The sequence below is a fragment of the Acartia tonsa genome, chromosome 6 (genome assembly GCF_053477335.1).
Source record: "Acartia tonsa isolate MP-2025a chromosome 6, ASM5347733v1, whole genome shotgun sequence".
Lineage (NCBI taxonomy): Eukaryota > Metazoa > Arthropoda > Copepoda > Calanoida > Acartiidae > Acartia > Acartia tonsa.
In genome coordinates this window covers 24,469,216-24,489,511 of record NC_137265.1, presented here as the reverse complement: position 1 = coordinate 24,489,511, position 20,296 = coordinate 24,469,216, and the positions used below count along the sequence as shown (strand labels likewise).

Genomic DNA, 20,296 nt, shown 5'->3' with positions numbered 1-20,296 from the left:
TGTGAAGTTATATATTAGATTTATTGACTAATATCTACCAACTAAAGGTTAGATGGGTAGAATAAGAATGAGACACAATTTCCCTTCTTTAGATAGTGGACCATAAACAAACTTTTTGAAAAATTTATTTTTGATTTTATTAAAAAGTAGGATAAGATAAGGAAGGGTTAATAAATAGGCAAGAAATATGTTTCAAAATGTTTTAAATAAAAGGGAGTGGTGGTATGCTCTTATAATGAATTTATCTTAAAATCTTAATATAGTTAAAATATATAAAAATCACCTAACCTATCACCATCACTGGATAGTTAGAATAAAAAAATGTACATTTATCTATTACAGATTCAAGATTAAACTTTATTTAAATGAGACAGACAAAATTAATTTAATATCATTTTCTTTTTGAATTAAATTAAGTATTAAAATATTAAAACTTATTTGTACAGATTGTTACTTCCAAGACGTCTAGGGTGAAGGGGGGGGGGGGGGTTACCCCTTCAAACTTAGAAACCCCTCATTTAACCCCAAGTTTAACTGGGTATAATAAACAATATTTCCAATATATCTAAAATAAAAGGTCACCATGTCAGTACAATGCTCCAAGTTTAACTGGGTATGGTAAACTATATTTCCCGGGGAGGGAGAGGCCATTGAACTGTTTATTACACTTGTTCCCAAAGTTTTATAATAACGTTTTCTTATTCGCTGACTCAAAAACTTTTTAAGTTGAAAGTCATTACGTTTCTATCAATAATTGTAATCTACAGAAGGGGTAATTTTATGTATTATCATTAAGGAAGTATATCAGTTTATCGGCCATTGTCTTATCCTTTTAGATCCCTAATATTTCCAATATCTCTGCAGTAATAAGTCTTATTGTTTTTATACCAATATGATTTTCCTTAAATATTCTAAACTTTATTTCTGGATGTCTGGACATAATTTAGTTTTTCCTTGCCATCTTCTTTAGTTTTGCATTGCTCGGTAGCCTCAAACCATCAGCCGCGAGGAATACAGAAGACTCTCTGTTAGACGCACGGCTTCGACAGTAATCCAATAATCCTCACTAACAGCCACGAAGCCTGCTAAGCTACCTATTAAGCCTTAGCAATAGCCATTAAATTTGAAATCAGCCACAGCCTAAGACTCACTCATCCAAAGCCACCCTCAGACAAGCAACTGTAGCCGCTTTAATATTAATTTAACTGAATCAGCAGCCACGCAGATTATTAGAGTAATTGTGGTATTTGGTTAGATCTTTATGAGGTTACCCCGTTAAAAGAGTTATGGTTCTACATTTATTACATTTAGACCATTTAAACCTGGGAAGGAGAGCGAATACTGGAAAAGTTATTTATCGCTTCGAATTATAAACAGTTTTCCGTGAATATTAGAATATTGTTAGCCACAAGAAGCCAAAGTCCTTTGCTAACAAAACTGGTATTAGTTGTAGGATTTTTATTTTGATATTCGTGACAATTTGTCTATAATACGATGTTATACATTATTTTTTGGTATGGCTTAGAACCAGTTCTAATCTAGCGGATATTAATTGGTTTCGAAGCCATACTGGAATATAAATGAATGTACATCCTTATTCCCTCTAACAACTTTTTGAAGGTACTCTTTAAAGCATAAAAATTGAGGAAAAGATTTATTCATCATCCATTGTTCTATCCCTTTTAAACCTGATAAATCCTAGCTTTTATTAACATCAGGTAAACTGCTGAAAGAATACTAAAGATTTTTTGGGAAAACAGAAAATGAAAATTTGTCTAAACATAATATTATTTGGGTGGATTCTTGTAAAAATAGGGTATGACTATAAGAAATAAATCCCTTAAAATTAAAGAGGTTTAACTGTAGGACCTTCAACCATTTTTTTTTTTTTGGGGGGGGGGGAGGAGTTTTTGAGGTTTAGAGTGTTTGAGGTTTTTTGGCATACACCCCTCCCATCTTCCAATTTTTTTAAAAGTGTACTTCTTTGCTTCAACTATACTGAAAATGATTTCTGTTTTATTATCTAATAATAATATATTACATGCGAATAATATGAAAAAATATAGCTTATCCTGTAAAAATAACTTTAAATCCTCTTTACTAATAATATTACTATAATTGCTAGCATAAGCATTGTTAGTATTTAGAAGGGATCATCCATAAATATTATATATGTTTATAACACATTTTTAAAAGCGAAGCTTTTCTATAATTAGGGTAGGCCTGTACGTTTGTCCGGAGGGGAGTCAATAAAATTGTTTACACTGTTTGTCAAATTTTGGCCTTAATGGCTGTAAAAAATAAGTGATCGTGGTTGACATAATATCGACTACTTTTGAATTACTTTTAGACATTTTTTATGTTAGCTATAATACATAAGACTTGCTGACATATTATTGACATATCATTAATCTAAATCTTATGACGTTATGACTACAAAAAAAAGTTCAAGGGGGGGAAGTTAAGGGGTGTTTACTCCCCACAAACATTAGAAGCTCCTCATTTTACCACCTCCTCAGGCATTTTTGAAACCCCTCATTAAACCCCCCACCCCCCCAACACATAAAAAAAGTTTGGACGTCCTTGACTACAAAGTTATGTTGACATATCAATTATACAATTTTCTGAATAGACCCCCCCCCCCCCCTTTACAAAAAACCTTTAAAACCCCTAATACGTACTTGCACGCCCCTACGCATAGTGAAAAGTGTAAAATTGACAAATATTTGGGTATTTCAATAATTTGATAACAAATTTTCTACATACTTGTATGTCACTTTTCCTAATACAGAAATTAATAATTCATTTTAGTTGTACAAGTACAGTCTATCTTGTTCGTCTAAATGTATGTTAATCTATCTACCATTCTTCCCATCCATCTACATGTTTATTTTTTTTCTGTATGTCCCTCTGTTAAGTACTCGAATTAATAATCAAATGTCTATTTGATATTTTAAAATCATCTAAAAAGAATTCAGTCATCTACCTCAAATAGCAGCTTAGAAAATCATAGTTATAACATATAGCTAGACAGACAGATGGACTGACAAACAGAAGAGAAGAATCAAATCATTACTACCATTTTAGATATCTTAATTTACTTACTACTGGGAAGGCAAAATATTTACCTATTAAATTCAAATTAGTTTTTTAAGAAAAAAATAAATTTAAATAGAAATTGCCTTCACTTTTCAAGTAAAAGAAATAATTAATAAAAAAAAACATTTGTAATGAATTGATTATCTACTAGATGTGTCCTTGTATCCGGAAATTATTTGACACTTTGCGGTCAACCTAGTGACAAGTTGAAATTTATTAATTTGTAGGTATTCGCTGGAAATCACTTGGGACCGAGAAACTAAAGCTTTCTATGTAGAATCATATCTATTTGTAGGCTGGAAATCAGTGGGGACTGAGAAACTAAGATTTTCTTTGTGTCTGCAGATTAAAGTCATGTGATGAAAAGTTAAGAAAAGCCAAATAGGATTTAATAAAGTACCTAAAGTTTCAAGTAAACAAATAAGATTTTGTGATAAAACTTTGGATACCAGTGTGATTTGCATTCCAATTTCAATTAAACCTTTTCTAGTCAATTGGTAGAAAAAAAGTGAACTAGTATACTCACTATAGACAAATATCGCGCTCCCAACTGTCATCTGCATATGTAATGTATGCTTGTCAAACAAATCTACCCACTAGAGAATAATATCGCGCTCTCAACTGTCTTCTGCATATATTATATATGCTTGTCAAACAAATCATTTCATTTACTGTGAACAAAAATTTCCTGAAAAAGAGAATACAAGTTTTTATTTGATTAAACCTAATGTTTTGACCAACAGGATTTTTCATTAAAGTTTATTTTTGAAATAGTTTTATCAAAAAATATAATGATCGATCCCTACATATAGAAAATAAAACAAGTAATTTGGGTATAGCCGTGGCAACGCTCCTTAAGGAGCGATTCTTCCTTTTTTCACAGAAATTTTTTTCCTATTTCTAGCCCCGGCGGGTTAAATTGCCGAACCCCGTGGGGCAATTACCTGATCCAATATAACCTAACCTAACCTATCAAAAGCCATTTTAAAAATACGACGAATCGCCCCTAAAGGGGCGTTGCCACGAAAAGGACTATTCAAAAAAAAATTTCATTCGAAAACTGTAGTGTATTTTGTTTAAAAAAGCAATCTGATGCTGACTTAAAAAGTTTTTAATTTTCATTTGGAACCACAAAGTTGTAATTAAAGACAAACATCCAAGTTAGATTGATTGACTTTATAGAGGCTCTTTATAAAAAAAATAGTTGCTTTGCCCCTGGACTTTACCAGCAACTTCCGAGATCTTTAGCTTCAGACAACAACAAAAACCTAACTAATTTAAATATTAAGATAAATAAAAAGGAAAAAAATCACTAAACTACTTAATTTAATATTATCTTATCTCAAAAATTATTCCTACAATTTCTAAATATTTTTAAGGAAGGTTAGTCACACAAAAAAATGTGACAATTTTTTGGAAGGCATTATTTGTTGTAATTTACGAGCAAAAATATCTTAATAATGGATTACAGAACGAACGTACGGATATTCCCTAATTTTGAAGTATATATTTAAATGATTATGATTAAGTAGAACATAAAATGAAGTATTATTTTGTAGTGTATGTGTGTGTTATAAGTAGTATCTCTCAAATTACGAATAAACTTATTAACTTAAGCCAACAAAACAAGGGGTGTTTTTACATAATAATACATTTTTACTACATATTTTTAGTAACTCACAATTAAGAATATGTCCTCTAGCAGCGAAGCTTCTAAAAAGATTTATGGGAACGGACAATTTGAGAAAGAAAAGAGAAACAGACAATCGGTCAATTATAACTTGAGTTTGATTCTAAATACAGGAAAGATTACACATGTTAGAGGCCTTTAAATTAGTAGTTAGATTAATAGCATTTGGTGACAAGATCTTAACGGACAAACACAAAAACCCTTTTTTCAATAAATAAGAGGATACTTCTCTATAATGTATAAATTTGTTTTGTATGAACACTCAAACATTGATAAGGATTTTATTTTGATGTGGATTTACTAATTTACACTTTTACTCTATACTTCATTTTATAAGGTTAATTTTTTTCATTGTGATTTTTTCGTTATTATGTGTGATTTGAGACAATCTGAATATATATAGAATAGTTTGATTGATTTAAAACCTTGAATTGTTAATTTTTTATTGTTAAAATGGACAAACCATACAAGCAAAATAAAATACTGTAATGTGATTCCTAGGATAATATGTTAAACAGAAATGCTATGAATAAAGAAAAACCTAATGTTATTCGTAAATAGTTTTTATTTTGGATTATTTTTATGTTTTATATGTTTTATATGTTGCTATTTTGTTTTGATTCTTTTTAATAGCAAAGTTTATCTAAAAACTTCTGTTGGAATGCTTCAAAAGTCATAAAGAATTATTTTTCTAACGGTATCGTTATTTTCTATGATTTATCACAAAAGCTCTTTCTTTTTCTTTTATAAAATATAATATCTGCTCTAAAACTCAATCTATTCGTTTTTCTATCCATTATATCTTTCTGCTTTGCCACTTATGGATGATGTCATCCTTGTTCGTAACAATAAATGCAACTTTATATTTTGATAATATTTTAATCTAAAGCATTAGAACATTGATTTTTATCGCATAAACATGCTAAAAATGACTAAAATGTTTATAAAAGTAAAAGTTGACCTTTTTAGCTTTTATTGCATCTATAAAAGAAAGCTTGTTATATTTTAATGCAGATAGAGAGGAGGCACTGGACTGTTTATTACACTAGTCCCCAAAGTTTTATAATAACGTTTTCTTATTTGTTGGCTCAACAATTTTGTGGACATTTAATGAATTTTGATTGGTTTGTCCAAACTTTTCAATTACTAATCTATAAAATTGTAATTTTGTGTATTAACATTGAGGATGTACATCAATTTATATTCCATTATCTTATCCCTTTAGATCCCTGAATTAAATGTCTCTTTTTATGGATACAAATAAATATAGTGTAACTTTTCTACAATTCCTTTTTCATTTGTGTTATGTTATGCTTAATCCTGTGCAAAACTGCTCACATCGTTTTTGTACGCAGCTTTCAGGCCTACTTGACCATTTGCACCAACATACAGTTATGGCATATTTTAATGTTAGAAAAATGACCTAAATAAAATAATTTTAATTTGCTTATATGGGGTAGGGGCGGGAGGATATGTCAATTTTTGTTTGTTTGTTTATTACTTTAGGTCAGGTTAGGTTAGAATATATTGGGTAAAAGTTAGCCCCCCCCCCCCTTATTTACACACTACTAGTTTAGAACCAATAGATAAAATTCAATAAAAGTACCCAAAGTATTTGAGTCAACGAATAAGATAACGTGGCTATAAATCGTTGGGTGCCAGTGTAATTTTTAGTCCAATGACCCCCCCCCCTCCCTACCTGACTAAACATTTATACTAGGGTTGGGCCGGATACTTTTTTGGCCGGATACCGGATACCGGATATCCGGCCGATTTCAAATGCCGGATATCCGTTAACCGGCCGGATATCCGGCGTTGGCCGGATATCCGGCAAATATCCGGTTATCCGGCCAAATTACCGGATATCCGGCCGGATAACCGGCCAAATTACCAGATATTAAAGTAGTAAAAAAAAATTTCTTCAGAAATCTTATATAAATTTACATAAAGTTAAACTTATTCAGAAAAAATGTTCTTCTAGCTTCAATAATAAGAAAATTATAGCCATTTAAGATTTTAAAAAGCAGAGATTTTTGGTGTAAAGTATAAAAAATTATAGAGCCGGATATCCGGCCGGATAGTTTCAATATCCGGTATCCGGCCGGATATTGAAAATGGCCGGATATCCGGCCACACCGGATATCCGGCCCAACCCTAATTTATACAAATAAATTTCTTAACTTTAATTGTTTAAACTTAAAAGAAATAATTAGTTTTCAAATTATTCTTTTTTGTTTGGTCAACATATTTCAACTTTAAAGTGCATAAACAAACATAAAAAGTAAATTATGACTTCTATATTTTTATTTTGAAAGTGTATGATTTATATGAACAGGTGAAAGTCACAACTATCTTATTTTAAAGACTTTACTGCTTTAAAATATGTATTGCATAAAAAAACAAGGATGATAGCATCCATATTTAGCAAATTTTAGACATAAAAACAACTGACTACAATAACAAGAACAATATATTTATAAGCTAGACTAGATGCTAAAAGTTTTTAGAATCTTCTCGAAAATTGCAGTAATCTAACTTTAAGATATCCACAAAAATCGCTCGCCACATAAAAAAAGCTTCTGTCTGACAAACAAATGTTTTACTTGAAGGTGAAAATAAACTAAACTATAAACAAAAATATAACCTATTTCTTAGGGCTCGCCGCTGCGAGTCACCTGCTTCTAAGATTCATGAAAATCAACCTTTTACAATTAAAAAAAACAAGCTGGAAGTCTAAATCTGACCTAAAATATGACAATCCCTCTTTTCAAAGAATTTTCAATTCATCCGAACGGGTTCCTATTTGAGGCTTAGTCGCTGCTACCGATCCCTGTTTTTTTTCTTGTGTCAGTTGATATTACTTCTTAATTGTAGATAAAAGATGAGCCTACTAACCAAAGGTGGGCATCAAACTAGCAACCTGCTTAGCCATCAAGAAAATTCAGCAATCATAAAATGTGTCCAGTAAGTATATGTATTGGTTAGAAATAATATTTCTTATTAGTTTTTAACTTTATTTTAGCATTGCTACAGTTGTAATTTATTTTCTTTGTTAGTATCTGATCGATGACATAAACTTAGTGAACACAGTAATAGTGTCTGACTGATTATGACATAACAAAAAAAATTTAGCCAATGAGAGGCCGTTATTGACTAATGGTAAAATTCAAAGTGGCCTCTCATTGGCTATTTTTTTTGTTTCGCCACAATCAGTCAGACACTATTACTGTGTTCAAACTTAGTAAACCAAAACGTGTGCACGTGTTAAATAGAACAGGCACAAACCAAAACTAAAATACTGCTTCTAGTCTCTAGAAGTTAGATTATAATTAAGTTTCAAGAAACTCTTTGTTTGGTGTATTTTGATTAATGAGTTATTCAAAATATATATGTAGTTCACTTTTTTTCGTGTCTTGTAAGTTATTGTTCTTGATGTAAGTTCAGCTACTCAACGACTAATTTACCATACTTTAGGTCGTATCATCGCGAGAACAGATTACTAGCGTCAGGAGTTGTTAATTTCTTTGCTGCAGATTTAGTAAGCAGTTTTAATAAATTCATTGTGTTCTGTAAAGCTTTATTTATCCTCTCTGTACAAAATCTGCAACTCTTAGATTTATATAAAATTTCACTTTTACATTTTAATTTAAATTTGTTGTGCCAAAGTATTGTCTGATAACAAAACTACAAGCAGGGATTTAAGACAATGAAGATTTATTTGATTTAAATCCCCAAATACCTCTACAAATCATCGGTTGAAAAGTGTGGACACTAAACGACTAGTTTGAACCAACCAATAATTACTCATAGTTTTTTAAATCAATGAATGAAATAATTTGTTTATTAAACTTTGGATACCAGAGTGATACTTTCAGTCCAAATTATTAAAAGTCTTTCTTTTGCAAAGTGAATAGTACCACTGCACTGCACTTATAGAAAGTTGAAAGTTAGGTTCGGAATTGGAAAGTATAGACAAATGGAAATTCAATCGTATAAAAGCTTTAAAGACAAACAAAGAGCAGAATATTTTTCATTTTAGCAAGAATTTTTGGTTTTAATCCTCCTTGTTTTACTCAGGGTAACCAGTCCAAAACATGGAAACATAGAATCCTTGGGATAGTTTGTCTTGTAAAGGTTAAAACTTATTTATAATCTTAAGAACATTAAATATCTTAAATTAGGTTTAAAAAAAACAAGGATGACAACATCCATAAGTAGCGAAGCACAAAAATTATGTATAAGAATTTAAGGATTAGTTTTCAAAAACATGTATATTGGGGAAAAAATCACGAAATCTTTTCAACATTTGTTTTTAATTATTTAATACTTATATATCAGTACTAAGACTAACAGACTGACGGTCAAAGTAAATTACATACTGAATGCTCAAAACAGAGTGAAATAAAATTTTGATATTTTAAAAAAAAAAGTTTGAAATCGGACCATAAACACCAAAAAGGCAGTTGGACCGCCATTGATGTTTTCTTGAAAAGACAGGAAATTTAATTTTGATATCTATAACTGAAAAAATTTTGGAAATCAGACCATAAACACAAAAGGTAAGGATAAAAATGTAAAAATACAAAAATAGCCTAAAACCTGCTTAAAGGAAGTCTGACCGTCAAAGTTGTTTCTTGCAATGACAGGAAATTTTAATTTGATATCTAATACTGAAAAAAATTTGGAAATTGGACCATAAACACCAAAGATATGAAAATGTGAAAAATACAAAAATAGCCTAAAACCTGCTAAAAAGCGGTCCGACCACCGTTGATGTTTTATAGTTAACTGGGCTCCTTAATAATGGGAATGTTGTCAAAAAGTTTCAGCCTTTTATCTTTTTAGGAGCCGAGAAAATCACGTTTCCCCCAAACTAAGACAGACGGACAGACGGACATTTCAAATTTTAGAGTAGCTTCGCTACTAAAAACATTTTAAAGAAAATTAAAGACTACAACGGAAGATATAATGGAGAAAGACTAAATTAAACAATCTTTTTTAGATTTTTGGGTTATTGTTGCCTCGTTTTCAGAATCCAGAGATTTATTTTAAACAAGGATGACAACATCCATACGTAGCGAAGCACAAAATTTTGTGGATGGGACTGACCGTCATGGTTGTTTCTTCAAACGACGTGAAATTTAATTATGATATCTTTAACTGAAAAAATTTTGAAAATCGGACTAAAAACACCAAAGATAAAAGATATGTGGGAAAATGTAAAAAATATAAAAATAGCCAGAAACCTGCAAAAAGGCAGTCTGACCGTCATTATTGTTTTCTCCAAACGACGGAAAATTTAATTTTGATATTTTTAACTGAAAAAATTTTGAAAATCGGACTAAAAACACCAAAGATATGGGGGAAAATGTAAAAAATATAAAATAGCCAAAAACCTGCAAAAAGGCAGTCTGACTGTCATAGTTGTTTTCTTCAAACAATGTGAAATTTGATTTTGATATTTATAACTGAAAAAAATTTGAAAATCTGATCATAAACACCAAAGATATGGGAGAAAATGTAAAAAATATAAAAATAGCCAAAAACCTGCAAAAAGGCAGTCTGACCGTCATTATTGTTTTCTCCAAACGACGGAAAATTTAATTTTGATATCTTTAACTGAAAAAATTTTGAAAATCGGACCATAAACACCAAAGATATGGGGGAAAATGTGCAAAATTAAAAAAATAGCCTAAAACCTGCTAAAAAGCCGTCCGACCGCCATTGATGTTTTATAGTTAATTGTGCTCCTTAATGATGGGAATGTTGTCAAAAAATTTCAGAGTCCTATCTTTTATAGGAGCTGAGTAAATCCCATTTCCCCCATAGCGTTACGGACGGACTGACTGACGGACGGACGGACATAGTGAATTATAGAGTAGCTTCGCTACTAAAAATATCCCCACAACAAATTAGATTGTGTTTTTTCTTTACATAATTGTATCCAAGTAACTTGCCTTGTATAATGTATATTAGAAGTAAAGAAAATATTCTTCAATTTTTAATCATATTCAAACTTTTTTATTATCTAGGATGTTTTGAGAAATTCTTATTTCATACAGATTATAAATCCAAGTCAATTCAATAAGGAAATTCTACATTTCAATCCTAATGTATAAAGAAGTAATGTTTCTTGTCCGTTGAGATCTGGCTAACCACTGAACCAATTGAGTTCACCATTTTAGCAATGCCTAACATAGGTCCCGCAATGGGTTTTATCCATTTTTTTTCAAATTTAAATCTTGTATAAAACCAAAAACAAACTTTAACTATATATAAATAAAGATCAGCTTTACAAAAAATGACAAAACCTATTAGTTTAGAAATATAAAATAAAACTAGATTTAATTCACTAAAGGTGTTTTAGGAAAAAAAAGTTTTACGAAGATATTATTTACTTGTTGAAAACGTTGTAATGAAACTTTGGGGACTAGTGTGATAAACAGTCCAGTGTCCCCTCCCTCCCTGTATGAAAGTAGGCTTGTTTAAAAATAGTCCTGGGAACAATAAAACAGTTATAGGACTTATATCAATTCTGATAATGAATGTAGCTTATGCTTGGATATTTTGACAGAGAGGATATATTGTCGTAAATTTAGGGTGCTAACATGGACATCATCTCTTGGTCAGTTTATTAACCCAGTACGAGGGGAGGGGATGGGGTAAAAGAGTTGGATGGGGGATTCGTTATTTCAGCCAACTACAAGTTTCACTTTATTAGAGAATATAAAAATATGGTGTAAGATCCAAGTAATAATATATCCATGAATGTAGACATGTATTAATCATAGTCTTGGGAGCAAGAGCTCTACCTGGAAATGAAATACAAACAAACACAACTCCTATTTCATACATTTGAAGCTGAAAATTATCAGGTAAAGTTTTGTAGGTGCTTTCCAGCAATGTGCCAAGCGATTAATTTTTTGATTAGATTGTACTTTTCTTTCCATGCCTTACTCCAACGGAGGGGGGGGGGGGGAGTGGGGCTGCTCTGTACCCAATATAACCTAACCTAATCAAATGTAAAAAAACAACACTAGATAAACTACCCCCGCCCCCACATATTTTTTTTATTAAATTAGATTCTTCTGTTTGGTATACATATATCTATTTGGTGAATTGGAACTCGAAAATTAGTTCCTAAAATGTATATTTGGTAGAAATTTCCAATTAAGTAATCTTAATCTACCAAACAATATTTTATCGTTGTAGGTTGCTCTTCAATTTGCAGACTTAATAGAAGCCAACTCTTTTATGCAAGCAGTTCAAGGTAGAAAATTTGAGTATAGTCCCTTTCGTGATAACGCCTCTTAAGGGGCGTTTCGTCGTTTTTTCACAGTACGAAACAACGCCCCTTAAGGGACTATACCCAAATATTTTCTTTAGGAAGGATAGACCAGGATTAATAATAGAGAGAGAAGATAAGCTTTTTAGAAACCGATTTTTCAGTTCTTAAATTTTTAGATAAACAATTTATGAGAAAAAAAATCTTCTACCTTCAAAAATAAGAAAATTACAGCCGTTTAAAGAATTTAAGTAAAAAGGACCTTAACACAAAGGTTATTAAATAAAAGGGTAAAGGAAGCAAAATATGGTCAGACATATAGTCAGAAATTCTTTATTAAACAGGAGACATGCACAATTTTTTTAGCATTCTACTAGCTCTAATTAGAGCCCCCGACCTGCTGAAATGGGTCCAACTTTCAAGGGTTAATATTGGCTAATTCTTACTTAATTTAAATATCATCTTATCTTATTGCCTAATATCTGAATTATTATTAAATTATAGATGCAATTGATAGTATTCAAAGAGATTATCAAGTTAAGAAAATGCAGGTAAAATTATTTGATTAATATTTGTTCGTTTTATTATTTTTAAAACAAATGATTAGAATAACTAACTTACTTTAATAAGTAACAAAATTTGTAATTACAACCACACACCCTCTTCTAAAGTTAAAAGTTATTTTTTGAGGGTAAACATTTTTTGCCGTTTTTTCCTTGCCATTACTTCTACCCTTGTTGTTTAATGAATGCCTCTGTTTACTGTGCTTTTTAAGGATAGAATTGTTCTTGTTGTATTTTACTCATGTAATTTTCCTCTCAAATCGATGCTTAATTGATAGAAATTTACTAAACACAGCATTTTTAGATGAAGGTCACATACATGTAATATATCTGCGCTACTTATATACAGTATTGTCCTTGTTGAATTATCAGGTATTTTGAGGGATAAGACAATTGACGATAAACTGATGTACACACCCAATGATCCTAAAAAAACTAGATTAAAACTATTGGTAGAAACATTTGGACAATCAACTTTATGAACCAACAAATAAAATTTTAGTAAGGATACCTAAAGTTTTAAAGCCGACTAATAAGAAAATGAAATTATAAAACTTTGGTTGCTATTATTATTAAAAATCCAATGTCTCCTTCCTCCCTGTATATTCCTAATATAAATACTACTCCCTATCTAACCTGACCTATTTAATAGAAATATATATTTTCTTTCTGGCCAAAAGTTTTATCATGGATATCTGCCAGGCGTTAAGGAATAGTTATTAATCGCATTGTATTATAAACAGCTTTCTGCGGATATAAAAATGTACAATTATAATTTTAAATCAGTTTTGTTAGTCTGTGCCTTCGGGATCTCGGGTCTTAATACTATGACTTTTATTTCGATATTCGTAGCAAACTGGATATAATACGATACGATACATGATTTTTCAGTATATCCAAAAACTGGTTCTAATCCAGCGGATATTAATCGATTTCGAAGCTATATTGGAAAAGTATATAAGGGCGGTTTCCTTAAAAGAGCCTATACTCTAAGCTTCCCTTATTTTGAAATTGATTGAAAATAATTAAGGGGGGGGGGGAGGGCTTAGCTTTTAGTTTGTTTTTTACTTTAGGTCAGGGGAAATTGGGTAAAAGGCAGCCCTGGAGTGTTAGAGTACCGCAAGTATATGCCCTGCAGGGTTAGGTTAAGGTTAAGACATAGGATTGGTTGCTACCTGATTAGTTGCGTTCAATCTTTATAATATAAAAAAGGAGTAATTTTGTTTATTAGCATTGGAGCTGTATAATATCAAATTGTCGTCCCTGTCCCATCCTAAAAATTTAATAAAATAGAAATTGGGAAAAAAAGGAAAAAAAGTTTTATTTTCTAAACAAAAACATAAAAAGTACTTTATTGCTAAACAACTGAAATATATAATATACCTTTTCTATTAATTTATTTATTTATTCATTTATCCATTTATCTGTGTAGTTATGTTCAGAGGCAATAAATTGAGATGCTCACTTCAGACTTTTACTGTGTGCATTCACTTCCGCAATGGATGTTGAAAACACTTGGATATTTTGACAGGGGTTACAATGTCGTCAATTTAGGTTGCTATTTTCCCTGGCAGATATTGGTCAGTTTATTTATCCAGTAGGAGGGGAGAAGAGTGGGTAAATTGGTTAGAGGGATATTGTTATTTTAGCCCGCTTTAAGCTTCACTTTCTTAGATAATAAAATAATCAGGTGTAAGATCCTAGTAATGATATATCCATTACTTCCGCACTGGCATCACAAAATCAAATCATCAGAACCGCATATCACTTCAACAGCATTTTCTACCCTTCTACAAGGGACATTGGACTGTGAATAACACTGGTATCCAAAGTTTTATAATCACGTTGTCTATACTACCTACTGAAGAAATTAAAATGATAAATTATGTTTTCTTTTATACTTTTAAAAAAAATGTATGCTTTTCTTTGTAAAGACAGACTTCTAGGTTAATGTTTATTCAAAATAGCAGAATTAGTTATTTGTCGCATCGCATTATAAACAGCTCTCCGCGAATATAAAAATGCTGAATTATAAAATGCTGGACTCTAAATAGGCTATAATTCTCATATATGAAATTTTAACAGACATTAAGAGGACACTTTTTTGCTGGGATTTAAAAGAGATAAGACAATAAACGACAAATTGATGTACATCCCCAATGTTAATACACAAAATTACCCCTTCTGTAAATTAAAATTAGTTGCTGAAACATATAGACACTCAATTTCATAAACTAACCAAACAAAATTCATTAAAATTAGTTATAGATTTTAAGCCAACGAATAAGAAAACGTTATTATAAAACTTTTGGAACTTGTGTAATAAATAGTCCATTGTTCCTTCTTTCTCTGGTGATATTTTCAATGACATATACTATTTGAAAAGATGATCTGGTATTGTTCGAACACTTAGCAGGCAAGAATTCTTGTAATAAATCCAATACCTTCGCTATTAGAAAAGATAATTTAGTTTGTATGTACACTTAGCAGGCTAGAATTCTTATCAGTTTCCTATAACATTTCCGCTAAACATTCAACTAGATATAGAATTATGTTCTTACATTAATGCTAATTTTTAGAATTGAAGCTAATTTGCAACTAACATTGTCCAGCCGACCAACCAACTGTCCACCATCATCATGAACAAAATAAATAAATTTTCTCGAGTTTTTTTGTTTTAAAATACCAAAATACCTCTCATATATAGCAATATCCTAAAGGGTGAGCAAAAAAATGCGTACCTTTTTAAAATTCAAATTGCACGGCTTGTGTTAATGGTAGAAAAATGTTATGCATATCGTTAGAACCGCTATGAACTTTTTTTTTTTGGAAATATAAGAACGATTCCTCTGCTACTTATAGTTAGGGAGCTACGTGTTAAAATGTCCCAATTGATATAAAACTTGACTTGCGAGTAAATTTTAAAATATAGCTAAAAATTTGAGAAGATATTTTGCAAAAAGAGATGCCTACATTTTTTAATTTCAAATTGCGCAGCTTGTGTTAATAGTAGAAAAATGTTACACATACTGTTAGGACCGCTATGAACTGTATTTTGTTTGGAAATATAAGAACGGTTCCTGTGCTACGCATAGTTTAGGAGCCAGATGGTAAAATGTCCCAAAATTTACTCGCAAGTTAAGTTTTAAGTCAGTTGGGACATTTTAACACGTAGCTCCTAATCTATGCGTAGCACAGGAATCGTTTTTATATTTCCTAAAAATAGACTTCATAGCGTTTCTACTATTAACACAAGCCGCGCAATTATAATTTTTAAAAGGTACGCATTTTTTTTCTCACCCTTTAATTTTTGATTGAATTACAATAACTGTCTAAACGTTTTCATTTTTTCTTGATAATTTTTAAATAATAAAGCAATTTTCATTTTTATCACAGGCTTCAAAAGATTTTATTGAAGACTATAAGTAAAGAATTATGGAATTTAAAATTAAAAGCACCAAACACAATTTGTAATATCTGAATATATGCATAAAAATTCATATTTTGTTTGTGAGTTAACCTCTTATTTATGTGAACGTAGATTTTTACGCTACGTTTTTTGACATTTTTACAAAAACACAAAACACTTTAAAAGGAAAGGGTAGTAAAGAAGGAAAAATTTCTCAAATATGAAGACTAGACAAAAACTCTAGGTAAAACAGGGAAATAGTATGTTCCAATATGCCTTCAAAACCGATTAATATCCTATGGATTAGAACCGGTTCTCAGTCATACTGAAAAATCACGTATAGCATCAATTACAGAAATTTTCCACGAATATTAAAATAAAAATCATAAAGTTAACACCAGATTTATTAGCCTGGAACTTCGGCTTCTAACAAAACTGGTATTCTGCTATAATTTTTCATTGTGATATCCGCGGAAAGCTGCCTAAAATAACATATCAAAAGCTACTGCGAAAATATGATTAAACCCGCTACTTTGTTTCCTTTCCATGATACCTAAAGTCCTCACGACTGAATTTAAATTATTTATTACAGTAAGGATATAGAAATTGTGTAATGAACTTATGGTTTTTTTTTGTGTATGGACTAATTACCATTTTGTTCATATTTAAATTTTAAAGATATTTGTTGATATTTTAGATAAAATATTTTACTTTTAAGCCAATCATGGCGTAAACATTATATTATAAATAACATACGAAATTCTAAGATACAAAACTGACTCAATTTGAGAGAAGCTCTGCTGCTGAAAAGAAAAATGAAAAGATTGGAAAATAGATATTTTATGTGTAAAAGTTATGCAATAATGTCAAGTTTTCTCCTAATAATAACATTGGCTAAAACATAAATTTTGCCAAGTATTATAACAAAACAGATCAAATATTATATTGGAAATTTTTAAAGATTAATTTAGGACACTTGTTTATGATGTTATTTCATTAAAAAGCAACTGCTTTGCAGCTTCAATACTAAAGGCCTTTCAGCTGCGGCTGGCAGTAATTTATTAAAAATAAGGTGTCATATCAGGTGCTTCTGATTATACTTATAACTACAGATTAACAAACAAGGATGACAACATCCATAAAAGCGAAGCTCTGAAACGGTAAGACAAACGGACATTAACACTTGTATAATGTCAGAACTGAATAATCAGAATGTAAATTATAAGAGTCAAAGCAAAATTGTAAGTAAATTTGTTGAAAAACTGCTTGATACAGAATAATGTTTATGGACATACTTACATTTTTAGGACTTGATTATAGAGTTGCTTCACTTATAATATTGTACTTTGTTGTCATAGGAATCAGTATACCAAAAATCAGACCAATCGGATAATTAGGTCACATACAAATTCGTTGTTAAAAATGTAAAAAAAATCTACATGTATAAAATGGACGTACGAACATTCTGGTAATGATTATAGAGTTGCTACGCTTTCTAACTCGTACCTAACTTCTACAGGAATCACCATGCAAAGTTTGAAATCGAAAGGACAATTCTAACATTAACGAAAAAGCTATCCGTTACGGACGGACCAACCCTAATTATAGAAAAGCTTCGCTTTTAAAAACTAGGTTCTTGGCTACCATTTTTTGAGACTGTGGTTGCAGATTGCTTCCTTACTGGCAATTATGGCTGTTATTATAAGCAATGGTTGCTTGGCTACATATGCGAAAGCAGCTTAGTGTTGAAAAAGAAAGAACCATAGCAAACCAAATTAATAGAAACGGATAAAGATTTGAAATTCATAGGGGTAGTTTTGTATTATAGTCCTTAGAAAAGTAAATCTAAATCTTTTTTGAGGGGATTTTATGATACAATATTTGATATTTATAGGTTGTAAACCCAAATTTTCAATTCACTGGGCCCACTACCAAGACCCCAAAGTCGAGTATGAAATCATCCAAACCCGAGAAGAAAAAGAAAAAGAAGAAACTTAGTATACAAGACATTTCAGGTTATATTTTTGATCCAAGGACAAACGTAGGAGTGGAGAAACGTTGGAGAGGACACTTAACCTGACCTAACCCATTTTAAACCATCTTATGGGTTTTTTAAATGCCTAACCTCTGGGGGGGCTTATTTGTATATATCATATCTTACCCTTACCTAACCTGTATAGAAATACTTAATTAACTTATTATTTTAAACACTCCGATGTTTGGCCTGGAATCATATTTATGTTTCATACTTGTAGTTTAGTTTCCAGTACGTTGAATGAGTGAGCTAAAATAATATTTCTTAAAGAATTTTTCTCATTGGTAGAAATTAAAAGAAAGCTTATTATTTAGCTTTCTAACATGGAATCCATTTAATATTCATTTTGTTCATCCATAATGAGGGGAGGTGATGGGGTAAGACCACTGCATGTTTCACTTTATAAGAGAATATCAAAATCTAGCGTAAGATAATATATCCATTATAATTATTGCAGGACCACAAGAAGGAAGCTTTATCCATGTGAATGGTAGTGATGCCAATAATAATAATAATAATAATATTATTATAGGACCACAAGAAGGAAGCTTTATACATGTGAATGGTAGTGATGCCAATAATAATATCATTATAGGACCACAAGAAGGAAGCTTTATCCATGTGAATGGTAGTGATGCCAATAATAAGATTATTGATAATACAGATAAATTAGACCCAGCTCTCAGGTAACTTCAATTGTACTAGGTAGCAGAGATGCGCTTTAACTATGATTTGTCCGATCATCTTTCCTCCTGACTATTAATTTTTTTGTTCACCTAAATGATCAAAATTTTGGCACCATTAGAACTTTGATTTATTTCCATCCAAATCTTGCTAATGAAGTTCATTTTATAAAAGGAAGAATGTAGATTTAAATACACAATTAATTTTATCGTGCAGTTTTTGAGAATTAAAAATTTAAGTTAAGGATTGTTAGCATAAATTATAAGTCTCCCTTTAAATCAATTAACTCAAAAGAAAAATAGAACGTTTATAACTAACTGCCTCTTTACTCCAAAATGTTGGTTAACTAAATGATCTTCCTTTTGATAATTATTATATGGAGCTTTAAACGTACATTGATAAACTCAAATCTTAATTCAGAGATTTCCTGACAAGAAAAATGAAGTGGAACTTGAACACAATGACCCAGGATGAACTGGCGATGGCAAAGAAGGTGGCAGATGACCTTAATCTCTATGGAGAATTAGAAATTAGAAAAGAGAAGAGGAAATCAAAAGCATTCCAGATAGGAACACCACAACTCATGTCGCAGAATGGAGAACTAGTAGGACCAGGTACAGGTATGAATATTCCAGATTGGAACACCACAACTCATGTCGCAGAATGGAGAACTAGTAGGACCAGGTACAGGTACATATAAATATTACAGATGAGAACACCACAACTCATGATGCAGAATGAAGAACCAGTAGGACCAGGTACAGGTTTGAATATTCCAGATGGGAAAACAACAACTCATGATACAGAATGGAGAACCTGTAGACAAAGGTACAGGTATAAATATTCCAGATAAGAACACCTCAACTCATGTTGCAGAATGGAGAACCAGTAGGACCAGGTACAGGTATAAATATTCCAGACAGGAACACCTCAACTCTTGATGCAGAATGGAGAACCAGTAAAACCAGGTACAGGTATAGATATTCCAGATGGCAACACTTTAACTCATAATGCAAAAGAAGGAGTACCAGCAGGACCAGGAACATGACTCATGATGCAGAATGGAGAACCAATACAACAGTATAAATATTTCCTTCCAAAGTTTGGTGTAATACACATTTCAACATCATTTTTTAGACATTGTGTTATAAGATATTATTATGTTGAAAATATGTCAGCCAAAAACCTTTATAATTTTTGTTACATAAGTAAGGTCTATATTGAAATTTGAATAATAGTTAACAATGACAACTATTATTACATAATGAAAAATTTATTTAAAAAAAATTTCAAGCCGAATGCCTAGTTTTGTATAATCTTAATATATAAACTTGACCATGAACAATTTTTTATCAGGTGGAGCACCAAGCTCATCACCCCAGCAGCCACGGAAGCCACCTAGACCAAGTATCAAGCACATACGTGGAACATCACCCAGTCCTATCCGGCAACAACAACACAGGAATATAAAATATTTTTAACACAAATTCATCAGATATGTAAATCTCTATTAGAGCTTTTCTACTTCCCC

The 20,296-nt window shown here is 31.1% G+C and overlaps 1 protein-coding gene across 1 annotated transcript; it reads left to right on the top strand.

Annotated features, from left to right (window-relative positions):
* Window positions 1–7,650: 7,650 nt before the first annotated feature.
* Window positions 7,651–20,246, top strand: LOC145323025 (uncharacterized). The gene is made up of 11 exons (XM_080165412.1): window positions 7,651–7,753; window positions 8,264–8,327; window positions 8,867–8,923; window positions 10,822–10,878; window positions 11,581–11,664; window positions 12,002–12,059; window positions 12,579–12,625; window positions 17,941–18,061; window positions 18,677–18,767; window positions 19,186–19,385; window positions 20,122–20,246. Exons 1-11 carry the CDS (start codon window positions 7,671–7,673, stop codon window positions 20,244–20,246), a joined length of 987 nt encoding a protein of 328 aa, XP_080021538.1. The 5' UTR covers window positions 7,651–7,670.
* The last annotated feature ends 50 nt before the right edge of the window (window positions 20,247–20,296 follow it).